Here is a 12,040-nt window from a genome sequence, read left to right on the forward strand (position 1 = left end):
TTTGGGGAAGTTATCACCTATGTAGCGAATTTTAACGAGGTTGGGGGTATTTACTACGCAGCCCTCCTATTCAAAGTACTCGCTTAGTGAGAATTCAGGGGCAAAGCATCAGTAAATTAGATAATCGGACAATAGGTATCAGGACTCCGAACATGCATACATTTGACATGGGTACCTTTCGCCTTCTTTGCATCGTATTACCAACAAGTTATAATCTCTTTCAGAGTGGGTTGTCAGTCGGCACCCAAGGATTTGAAGGATGACTGTGATGTACCTACGGAGCGCCACTCAGAAACGATAAATCAACGTCTACTAGTCACTACCGACGTTGTTCTCCTCTTTCGGCCATTCAGCCCCACTGAAGCACCTACGAGACTATTCACCACATGTAATTCGGGATTGAAACTCGTCCTAAATCAATGTCCTTCGAATTTTACTGCTTGTTGCTGACGCCAGACCTCCCGAACATACGCCTCCGACGCGTACAGAGCCTGAGGAGACTACGAGATTATTGCCCTGCACCTGGAGCTCGTCCAGTGGAGACTTGGAACGAGCTGAATTATTTATTAGATCATTGTGCGCCGGTGGCAGGGTAAGAAAGTATGCTGACACGAAGGGGGTGGAGGAATTCCTTCAAGGAGTTGCGGAGAGCTCGATCAAGGTATCTAATTTTTTGGGGCCGGTTTTTGGATTGGTTCTAATTTGAAGATCTTCACATGAAGCCGAACATAAATGCTGCCGTATGCAGATTGATTCCAAAGGCGGTGGTACTCGGCTATTGAGCTCTGAGCAAAATTGCTTCATTTTGAGAGATATCAAGTCGCAGACAGGGTACCTTTGATTATCACATCTCGGCAATGATTTCACGAATCCCAAAAGACGGATCTACAGTCGACCTGCAGGCCCTCTTCATGTTGACCATTGACAATGCAACTGAGTTTCGCTTTGGGACGAGCACTGCTGTTTTAGGTGGTATAGCCAACGAACGAGGCAATCAATTTTCAGAGAGGTTTGGTTACGCAACAGAGACGATCGGCTTTAAAAACCGACTTGGAAAATTGACAGACTTCTTCCCGGACAAGAAATTCAAGGCAGCACGGCATTCATCCAAGACCATGTGCACTCTTATGTCCAGAAAGCTGTTGTTTTACGCAAGAATGCCTTGACATCTGGAAAGCTAGGAGAAGAAGGCTCCTCGCGATATGTCTTGGAACAGCTTGCCAAGACTGGATGCAGTGAGAGGAAAATCCAGGGCGAGCTTTTGAACATTTTCCTTGCAGGCAGGGACACGACAGCCAGCTTGCTGAGTTATTTGTTTTATTATCTACCTTGCAGACCAGATGTCTTTACCAAACTCAGGATGAGGTCGTGACTCTTGGAACAGATCGACCGACGTTTGAACAGATCAAAGGCTTGAAGTATCCTCAATACTATAAGAATATTCCATCAATCCCTCCCAGCCTCGTCCTCCCCCGATTAATTGCGTATGGTCACCCATTACGGACGACTATTTTCTTATTTCAAGACAAAAGCTAATGGTATGGTTTTATGTAAAATGAAAGAAAGTTGTTAACGCCTTTGGCGTTTCTGATCATGCCTAATCCTCAAAGCACCGCGATTGCACCCTGTTGTCCCAAGCAATGGCCGTACCGTAATTATCGACACCACCCTCCCGCTTGGTGGTGGTCCGGACCGCAAACGTTCAATCTTCATCAAAGCTGGTCAACAAGTGAACTACCAAGTGTATGTGATGCATCGACGAATAGATTTATATGGAGAGGATGCTCTGGAATTTAAGCCCCAGAGGTGGGAGAAATTAAGGCCCAGATAATTCCCAGCTTTAGAGTACTCGATCAGGGGGTTGTTGACTTGTTCTAGCTGGCAGTATCTTCCATTCAACGGTGCTCCACGAATTTGGTAAACAGCTTTGATGGTCACAATGTACTGTACCTCGCTAACGTAATAGCATTGGACAACAGTTTGCTCTTACATTAAGCGCCCTTCACGACTTTCCGAATCCTTCAGTCTTCAAGGGATCGAATCAAGAGATGATTCGCCTCTGAAGAACTCACGACTTTGACCGCGGCAGTAAGGGGAGGAGTTCACATTGGGATGATACCTGTTTGAATGGGGCGCTTTTATTAGAGAAAAATGTCTTGCAAATGACGGGTTGAAGTGATGACTCGGTGGCTGGTCTCATCCACTTGAATGGAAGACTTTTGTATTCAGAAACGTACTTGTTGTCTTGGGGGCGTGGGTGAAGAATTCCTGCGCAAGCTTGCGAAATAAACTCTCAAAATGACACAATATAGTTCTTTTCCTCCTTGCAATATATATTATACCCGAAGTGACTCCAATGCTAGCTAAGAATTCCCGGAATAGAATAGTCGCTATTGGTAGGTCATTGGAATGTCTCTCGCCCTTCGGAAGACTTGGAGAATAAATCCCGAGGCGATCAAAGCATCCGGCTTCCCGTCCGAAGATCTTTCTCTGCCGAAAATAGCACCCTTCCCCACAGGGCCCCCAATAAGCAGGCTGCAAATAAGCCTTACTGGACGAGCCCTGCGTGCGCCTTCCCGGATGATGCAGTCCCGACCGACAAGCAGTTGTGGGGCCAGCACCAGCCTGGTTCTGGGCAATCTACAGTACAGCGTCATTACGGTAGTGGCAGAATCATCCAAGGCGTTTCGAGGTGGACAACACAACAGCACCCACATCAACACCACGCGCCCAGCTAGCAATGAACACTCTGGCCTCACTGTCCCTACTGCCATAAGAGCCTCTTTGCGCTTTCCGGCTTGACCTCTATTGCGCCTGGGAGAGTCGACACGTTGCTTAACGGGCGGAGAGCTAACCCGGGCCCTGGAATTTCCCCAAAAAACCACGCCTGCAAACAATATCTCCAGTATGGCGGCTTCCGTGGATCCTGCGACTAGGAAGAGGGTACTGAGGGTCGTATTCATATCTCTGCTGCTAGATCTGGTATGTTGGATGCCGCAAAAGTCCCGCTGTCTGATCTGACGATTCTCTCTACCTGTCCTCTCAACTTGCGCCTGTGGATTTCCTGGCTGACAATTGCAATAGGTCAGCTTCACCTTTATTCTGCCATTGTTTCCATCTTTGCTTTCCTACTATCGAGAGCAAGTCATCCCCCTCGGGTCAAAGAATTTGTGCTGATTGTGGAGTAGTCTTGAAGCGCCGGCTCAATTCAGCTCTGCGAATGGGTCCCCATCGATACTTGCACGCATCCTCACGTACCTCAATGCCTACAAAGCCTCCTTTGCCAGACCAATCGACTCAAGATATGACATAGTCCTCCTTGGCGGAGCTTTGGGAAGCCTGTTCTCGTAAGTGCGCTTGATAGTACGTCTAAGGATGGAGGTATTGAACTGCATAGAATTCTCCAGGCCCTCGCCTCTCCCATCATTGGGACAATGTCCGACCGATACGGCCGTCGAACCGCTCTGCTCACCAGCATGGCTGGCAACATCCTCAGCGTCCTCCTCTGGGTCTGCGCGACTGACTTCCGAACCTTCCTCCTCTCCCGAATCGTGGGCGGTCTTTCGGAAGGCAATGTCCAGCTTGCCATTGCAATTGCTACAGATATATCCGACGAGAAGCAACGGAGTTCTACAATGGCGCTTGTGGGGATATGCTTCAGTATAAGCTTCACATTTGGTCCGGCTTTAGGAGCATGGTTGAGCACGATCAACTCCGTGAAGGCCAATCCATTTGCGACTGCAGCTGGATTTTCTCTGTTCCTGATCGTGACGGAGACGATATACCTCTATTTGTGTCTGCCGGAGACTCTCCCGAGCAAGGTGGCTTCCGCAAAGCTCAATGGAGCACCTGCTGCGACAAACGGCCTTACGAAACCGACAACAAGATCTGCCACGAACGCCACACAAGTAGAGCTCGTATCCTCAGAAACGCCTCATGTTGGAGGGAAAACCGTCAGAAGAACAAACTCGCACTTCCTTCTGAACTTCACCCACCTGGCATTCATTCTGTTTTTCTCGGGCATGGAGTTCTCTCTTCCATTCATGACCTATGATCTTTTCGGATACACTTCCGCAAAGAATGGTCGTCTTCTTGGATATATGGGTTTAGTGGCATCTCTCCTCCAAGGGGGCGTAACAAGGAGACTCTCTCCACTCCTTTCCGTCCGCGTTGGTGTTGTGTCATGTCTCCTTGCTCTCCTGCTCCTTGCTCGAATCAACACCATTGGCGGACTGTACGCAGCTACAACTTTACTAGCAGTCACAACAGCAACGGTAGTCACCGGACTAAACGCCTTGAGCAGCTTCGAAGCAGGCGAGAACGAGCGGGGTGGAAAACTTGGAAATTTGAGGAGTTGGGGGCAACTGGGCAGAGGTGTTGGCCCGCTACTTTTCACGAGCGTTTACTGGTGGGCTGGGAGAGAGGTTGCGTATACGATTGGTGGGATGGGTGTTTTGGCTGTGAGCATGATTGCTTTCTTTGGGTTAAAAACGCCGTTAGGCACGGAAGGGAAAAGGGTTAAGGATGTGAAGGTCGATGCTGGAGAATTGTAACTATGCTATTATGGGCTGGGCTGGGATGTTTTATTTGGCAATAGGTTCCTTGGATAGGAGGCGCGGTGGGGATGGTAAAGAGTTATATGTGGCCCATGCACTGTATATTGAAGAGGAAGGAGGAATGACAAGTTATGATTCCAGAACATCCTCCTCGATCTTGAGAGATTGTGGCTCATCAAACCCGGAATCTTGTTTTCGGCAGATACGAAAAAAGGCAAAGTCGAAGAATTGAGCAGCTATGAATGAATGTTTAACGACTACTTGACGTCCTCGATTGTGACCCATATTATTTTGTGGCGGCCTAATAGCTCGTCAGGATCTCTAAGTCAACACAGTGAGAAGTAGATGCTTAACAAGCCACCTCCGCGTGGACCAATGCCTAATCCCAGTTGTCAAGTTCTGGTGTTTATCAAGGACATTCTCCTACTGTTTGAAACAAAGGAAGGGTATTCAATTTCTACATCTGTGGCCCTAAGATACAAATTTAGATCTGGTTCCGTTGTCCGCCGAAATCATCTGAAGCACCCATCTCAACGCGGCCATCCACTGTCCCGACATCATTGCTCAAGTTCAAGCACGGGGCATAGGATGTTTTTCAAACAACCTATCAACCCTTGCCAACAAGTCCGTCTCCAACCCATCTCCCTCCTCTTTTACCGCGCCTTCCTTTCCCTTTTCCATCATCCCCTTAAGTTCATCCAACAACTCCACCGTCTCAGCCGGATTTGCAATCCAAGCCGTGGTTCCCACAACCCTCGCCTTAAAATCATTACTCCCTGCGCTCAAAAACTGGTCCCCAACATGCAAAGTCCTCTCCCCTCTGATACTCTCGCCATCCCCGTTCAACCCCGCCGCACCGAAATAATTCTGACAAACAAGCACACCCCAGCTCTTATCTCCAATATCGACAAACACATCGTTCCCTCCATTGAAAGCACAAAATGGCAATTTCTTGCCCACCTCGCTCATCTCGAGTTTCTTTTGGACAACAAGAACTGTTTCTTCGAGGGATTCGCGGGGAAATTTGCTGCCTGGTACTGAGGGGATGATTCCGACGGCTCGTTCCTTACGCAGGATTGTTGCGGGGAGGGAGAGGTTGGTTACGCATTCGCGGAGGGACGACTCCGCGAGGTCGAGGAGTGCGGTGATGGTTGGCTGGGTCCAGGAGGACATACTGGGGAGAATCCAGCTTCTACGTGAGAGATGGGAGAGTAGAAATGGGGAGTCAGGAGAGTAAGTGAAGAGAAAGTTAGATTCACCGCCTAAAGATAGAGGATTAGTTCCAGCTTCTTTTGTCTATATTAAAATGAATGAGAGAACTTACCCATGATGACAAGATTTTGCCTTTGTGCGGGAGTGAGAATGTCGGAAGCCTTGATGGCTTCAAGTAAGCCGTGCAATCGTTCATAGTAACGCTCTGCTTTGGTATAGCCAGCTGCTGTCACAATCCCGATTTTGGTGTTACGGCTCATGAGATCTGGAAATGTTTTGGTCAGTAGTGAGAACTGAATGGAGTGGAGTCTCGTGGATTCACTAACAAATAATCCTGTCTATCACAGGATTGATTGGTTCCAGGCTTTTCCCATCGTCATAGCTGAGAGAGGTCAGCTTCAGGCTTCGACGACTCTGGAACAGTGACTCACAGAGTCACATCACCATCGAAAGTAGCAAGATCCAGAGGACCGACAGAAGTCACTCCCATAAGCTGTGCCGTGTTCAGGATTAGACGAATGTCATTGAACGAGGGCGGCACAAAGCGTCTCGATGAGATGAATCTCTTCCTATCCTGATACCTGAACGCATCCGTAAGAGGCAGTCTTGTGAAGAATGTCCCAATGCTGGGAACCAGAAGCTTCAGTTTCGACTGGCCATCAGTTCCAACCTTCTGGTGTTCGACTGTGGCCAACATCAGGGAATTGCCTTTGAAATTGGACAGGGCATGAAACTCACTGTGGTCATCAATCATATGCTCAACATCCGACATAATCTCAGCGTATCTCCGATGAGCCTCTGCGGCCATTTGGGCCACACTACTGCTCCTCGTCTCGAAGACTCCAGTCGGCTGGGAATACAGCACGAAAGGTACCGCCAGCAGCCCTTTGATCCATTCTGGGGACTGTCAGCCGTGAATCGTCAATTTTGACCCCGCTCATGACTCGAACTCAACCCAGAATGAAAGTTCTCAATTGATGCTTTGATTTAGAGAATCAGGGTTTGATACCTATAAACTGATCTCTCCGATGAGTCTTGAGCGCATCTGTTCTCATCAGCATTGAACCTCAACGGAATAGTGGGAAGGAAGCTCACACTCAACACGATACCTCGTCGTCATCCTTTCCACCAAGCTTTGATCCTTCCTCTGCTACTTTGTACAGAATACATCCGCCTTTACGGGATGTAGACGGACACTCTATCAGCTGGACATATGTACAACACAAACTCGGGATAATTATGTGTGACGAAGCGGGGTTGTTGATGGAGGAAGGACGTCGTGGCTGACTGGCTCACCGCCAAGCTCCTGCCGATCGATCACGAGCCCAGTTTCGGGACCAGAAGACTGGTGTACTGTAATTACAGATTATTCATCTTGAGATTTTTGTACATTCCGAATACACGCATAGCTCATATGTAATCGTTCTGTTCATTTATTCTTCCCTCTTGAGATACTTTTTGCAGCTTGAGCTCCTGCTGGACGATGGGTTCTGGAGATGGGATTGAAAATAAAGAGGTCACCTTTGAAAATTAAAGAGAATAATGCATTCAGAATTTACGCATAATAATTCTCATATACCTCTTCTGATTATTTGTTCATTCTTCTCGCCGTGTCTTCTCTCGCCTGTTCTCAACATAAATAATTCTCGATCTCGCTCCCATCCACTGTTCTTCAACACTTGCCTACAACCTCACAACACTTGCAACCACAACCACTTTCCAAATTGAATCCAACACAATAAAAGACAACACCACCCAGCTATATCCGAACGAGCAAGTCAGTGCTGCGGTAGGAGACTATGCATTCAAGCGCTCGACACAGCTACGGCCCAACAATGTCCAACAGCTCATGGGACATTCTACTGGCAATTCCCAAAAGCTGCTGGAATATTCTACTCCCGCAAGTACGCTGACTCCGATTTCTTGGGAACGGCTGCCTCGGTGCATCGCCGATCTTCATGCATGGGGAGTTGCGAATCATGAGAAGTCCAATTACATGATATCACGCTTGCAGGCTCAATTACATATCTGGATGATCAAGACTCTTGGAACTAAGAGGAGTTAGTTTCATTTGAGAGCGTTCTATACTATTTTAACTTCAATTCTACCAAGTGAAAAGCGTACAATTCACCCCCCTTGCCAACAGCTCTCTTACTTACTGCTTGTTTTCATTGCTAACTCAAATTCTAGTCCTCGAAATCGGCACCTCCATCGGCTACTCGACCCTGTGCCGGGCCCACGCGGTCGGTCCCTCAGGACACGTCACAACCCTCAAATATTCACCCGAGTACACCTCATTAGCTAAGAAAGAGTTCGAGAAGAATGGAGTCAAAAACGTCCAAGTTATTGTTGGGGATGCCGAAAGGTTGGTATGTTTAGCCCTGTCCCATGCGACAACATCCACCAGTTCCTTCTCAGATCAGCAGAAACCATTGCCCAGACGTCTGCTTTGCTGTTCCGTCGATTCATGTCACATTCGAAATCTGTTACCTTCGATTATACCCAGAGTTCTCGAACGTTTGAAGATCACCTCCTCTCAATCTCCAACGTTTACCAAGGACATTGAAATTAGTGCCGCTTTTTCGTCCCCCACGGGCAGACCAGAACTGACACAAGACCACAGATTAAAGACCCTAGCCACGTCCTTAGATGAACCATTCGACCTAATCTTCATCGACGCAGACAAGGCATCCTACCCCACCCACCCCACCCACCCCTCTCTCATCCTCTCCCTCTCAGGCCCCTCTGGAGCCACAACCCGTCTCCTGCGTCCCGGTGGCATCATCGTAGCAGACAACATTCTCCGCAGTGGCCTCGTTGCGGATCACTCGCCGACAAATCCGTGGGCTGTCAAGATGAAGGAGAACCCAGCATAGAAAGAGAGTGACTTAACTGTTTTGGACGAGTTCAACGAGGCGTGGGTGGGGAGTGAGAGGATCGAGACGTTCTTGATGCTCATGTTTGATGGGTTGATCTGTGGACGGTTGCTTGATTGAATCATTTGGGTGGGAGGGGGTGAGAATTACCACATCAGGGCACAAGAAAATTGCTAGGAGGTCAATATGGGAGATTCGTGCCTAATTTTCACTACCCAGCCGCCGCACGCGTAGGCCAAACGTCGATGTGTTCAGGACACTCGTCATAATTTCCAATGCAAGCTCCTAACCCTGTCCCATCCGATGCCACTCTCAAATCAAGCCCCTCTTATTATCCTTCGCCTTCCAACCCAGGAGGGGGCTTTCCGGCCTCGGAACCTCGGGTCTGCCACTCAAAACATCAACAACATCCTTCAGTCCCAACCAGAACTCATTCTTCGGTCTCCGATTCGGCCAGTCTGTCTCCTTTTCCTCTACATCCTTCATAGGGGTGAACACAACACTCGCACCCTTAATGCCAATCACCGTGGAGCTCATTGGATCCCCAAGAATCGTTGAATCCGCCCTGTCTTCATATTTCTCAAGGTGTTCGATGCACTTGATTGCGAGGCGAACAGCGCGTGTGCGATCCATGGGGGAGGGAGTTCCGCCTTGTTGGACGTGGCCTGGGAGGGCGTCACGAGTCTCAAAGCGATTTTGGGCTTCTTGGCGAATCATGTCTGCGATCAACTTCGCATGATAAACGGGTGACGCCTTTTCGTTGATGAGAATTAATCGACCAGCTCGAGACTGTCCCGAATCCTCTCTGAAGACTTTCTTCAAGTGCTTGATATCTGCCGCGAGCATGTCGATGCTAATTCCTTCTTCAGGGGTGTAGACTGCTACGGCACCAACAGCAAGACCGGCAAGAGTGGCAACGTAGCCGGACCGGCCGCCTTGGGTTTCAATTACGAAGACGCGGCGGCGGGAAGCCGATGCAGATTGCTTGATTGTGTCGCAGTAGCGGACGAGTTCGTTCAGGCAGGTGTCGGAGCCGAGGGAATATTCGGTGCCAGGGACGTTGTTGGAGATAGTTGCAGGGAGGAGAGTCATGGGGATACAAAGGGAAGAGTACTTCTCTTGTGCTTTGCGGAGTTGAGAAAGAGCATGAAAAGCTTCGAAGCCGCCAATAAGGAAGAGGCCATCGAAGTTGTATTGTTTGAAAAGAGCTGCAACGGTATCCATGCCGGATTCAGATGGAAGCTCGCGGTTCATGCCGATTTCTGAACCTCCTTTGCTGGCCCAGTTGTCCACTTCGAGCCAATCAAATTCACGGACTGCTCCCAGCGGCTTGTCATCGTGATGACGGACGAAACCGGCAAAACCATTGTGAATGGCAATGGGGGTGTGTCCTCGAGTAAGACAGTATGCTACTGCTGCTCGAGTTGCCGCATTAACACCGCCGGCTGGAGCACCAACGTGGACGATAGCAATTCGCATGTGCTGTATAGTATAAGCATCAATGAGGGAGAACGTGGAAGAGGCCTTACTTTTTGAGGAGGGAGTCGCATGGCATCATTGAGGTCAGTTGTAGTTGTTGTCATATACGACTCGTAGATATCTGAAAACTCGGTGTCGCGTAAGCTCATAGCTCTATCAAATTCGTGGGCCTCGATTGCCTTGGCCACCTCCTTGGTATCCAGAACGGCTTGAACCAGTGGCTTCCTACAGATCTTGTTCTCGGTGATGGCGATGAAAGGTGTAGGCGTTTCTGGTGTGGCTTCCAACACGGCCTTGACTGCCTCGACACCTTGTAAAGTGGCGAGGTACCGGTCGTAAGCACATGCTACTCCACCTCGTTGAACATGACCAAGAGTCGTGATACGAGTATCCAGCGCGAGTCCACTTTTGTCTGCGAGGAGGTCTTTGATCATATCTGGTGAGATCTTGTTTCCGTCTTGGTCATGGGCACCCTCGGCAACAATGACAATTGTCTTTCTCTTCCCAATTTGTCGGTGCTATGATCTTGTTAGTTGTGTCTCAACCAATCAGTCTATGGGACTTACTCGAGCCACAATCTTGCACATCTCCTCCCTCCAATTTCCAGCTCGCGGCTTCTCTGGGATGAAGACGAAATCGGCACCAGTTGCAACTCCAGCCATAAGTGCCAACCATCCACAATGTCTGCCCATGACCTCGATAACGAAAGCCCTGGAATGTGATGATGCCGTAGCCTCGATGTAGTCGACCATCTCGCAAATTCTGCTCAATGCCGAATAACAGCCAATTGTAGCATCTGTGCCCGACATATCGTTATCAATCGAGCCAACCAGACCAACAATGTTGAGATGCTTAAAAGGTTCGACCTGCTCAGCTGTCAATTCCTTCTTCTCAACCAACTCGTCAATCAAGCCCGGCCATTCAGCACGGAACTTGTCAGCACCAGTCAACGAACCATCTCCTCCGCAGATAATCAGAGCATCAATGCCGTTCAATACCATATTCTTCGCAGCTTTCAATCTTCCAGGACGTTCGTAGAAGGCCATACATCGTGCTGTGCCAATCAATGTGCCACCTTCAGAGAGCCATCCTCGCACATCGGACCATTCGAATTTGCGTATGAAGTTTTGACCCTGCACAAGGCCCTCGTAGCCCTCGTACACACAATATGCCTCGCACCCTTTCTCGATTGCCATGCGCACAACGGCTCTGATTGCACCATTCATGCCAGGAGAGTCACCACCACTGGTCATCATAGCGATACGGCGCTTCCGGCCATCGAGGGGAGGGGGCGGGGCGCGGGCCATTGTTCTCGTTGCGATGAGCAAAGAACGAAAGCACCAAGTAGAAAGGGAAGCAGCGACAGAGACTTCTTGTGCTCGTGGTCGTGCTTGCGCTCGCGCTCGTGCTCGTGCAGCAGGGCGGGGGAAGGACTTGAGGTGTTTTATGACGAGCAAAAAGAAATAGTTGAGAATGGCAGCGGAGCAATCAGAGCTTTATCGCGCACCAAGGTTTTCTTATCGCAGCCGATCATCCTGCAGCCGTGCTGTGCAAGGAATTTCTGGCGGGCCTCCTGAGCAAGGAAAATTATAGTGCATGTGGGGGTCGGCGTAGGCCAGTGCTTTGGCCGATTGGCCCATCTCAGAAGGGTCACCACGCGGTGGTTGGAGGGCTTGTACCTGACTTGTTTGACACCACCGACGACAGCTATCGACGGCGTTATTTTGGAAACTAAGGGTTACGCCGTTTCTTTGACGAGCTGGAGGTGAGGTTGTGCAATATACTAAATCTATGCAAAATTGAAAACAGCTTTGTTTGAAATACAAGGTTATTTGAAGGAGCTGGAACAACATTTATCCAGAGGCTCCAACCTCCTCGGGATGTTGACGAGTAAGCCCTGACAACCACACAGCATTG

At 49.2% G+C, this 12,040-nt stretch overlaps 4 protein-coding genes across 4 annotated transcripts; 2 read left to right on the forward strand and 2 right to left on the reverse strand.

Moving 5' to 3' along the window:
* The first annotated feature begins 2,478 nt into the window (after window positions 1–2,478).
* K444DRAFT_610205 (MFS general substrate transporter) lies at window positions 2,479–4,814 on the forward strand. Its single transcript, XM_024879700.1, has 4 exons — window positions 2,479–2,982; window positions 3,085–3,140; window positions 3,189–3,347; window positions 3,398–4,814. The coding sequence occupies exons 1-4, from the start codon at window positions 2,908–2,910 to the stop codon at window positions 4,551–4,553; spliced, it is 1,446 nt and encodes a 481-aa protein (XP_024740259.1). The 5' UTR covers window positions 2,479–2,907; the 3' UTR covers window positions 4,554–4,814.
* Window positions 4,815–4,989: 175 nt separating this feature from the next.
* K444DRAFT_585106 (IMP-specific 5'-nucleotidase-like protein 1) lies at window positions 4,990–7,022 on the reverse strand. The gene is made up of 7 exons (XM_024877899.1): window positions 6,864–7,022; window positions 6,778–6,813; window positions 6,507–6,665; window positions 6,200–6,452; window positions 6,095–6,150; window positions 5,881–6,033; window positions 4,990–5,818 (listed from the first exon to the last, which is right to left on the reverse strand). The coding sequence occupies exons 1-7, from the start codon at window positions 6,886–6,888 to the stop codon at window positions 5,127–5,129; spliced, it is 1,374 nt and encodes a 457-aa protein (XP_024740260.1). The 5' UTR covers window positions 6,889–7,022; the 3' UTR covers window positions 4,990–5,126.
* A 484-nt stretch (window positions 7,023–7,506) lies between these two features.
* K444DRAFT_716441 (S-adenosyl-L-methionine-dependent methyltransferase) lies at window positions 7,507–8,872 on the forward strand (the record flags this gene model as incomplete). Its single annotated transcript, XM_024888384.1, has 4 exons — window positions 7,507–7,557; window positions 7,648–7,828; window positions 7,959–8,133; window positions 8,392–8,872. Coding segments are annotated over 4 exons (660 nt in total), but the record flags the coding sequence as incomplete, so codon positions are not given.
* K444DRAFT_585108 (6-phosphofructokinase) lies at window positions 8,506–11,595 on the reverse strand. Its single transcript, XM_024877900.1, has 3 exons — window positions 10,690–11,595; window positions 10,174–10,641; window positions 8,506–10,126 (listed from the first exon to the last, which is right to left on the reverse strand). The coding sequence occupies exons 1-3, from the start codon at window positions 11,428–11,430 to the stop codon at window positions 8,957–8,959; spliced, it is 2,379 nt and encodes a 792-aa protein (XP_024740262.1). The 5' UTR covers window positions 11,431–11,595; the 3' UTR covers window positions 8,506–8,956.
* Between the last annotated feature and the right edge of the window lie 445 nt (window positions 11,596–12,040).

The sequence above is a fragment of the Hyaloscypha bicolor genome (assembly GCF_002865645.1).
Source record: "Hyaloscypha bicolor E unplaced genomic scaffold K444scaffold_52, whole genome shotgun sequence".
Lineage (NCBI taxonomy): Eukaryota > Fungi > Ascomycota > Leotiomycetes > Helotiales > Hyaloscyphaceae > Hyaloscypha > Hyaloscypha bicolor.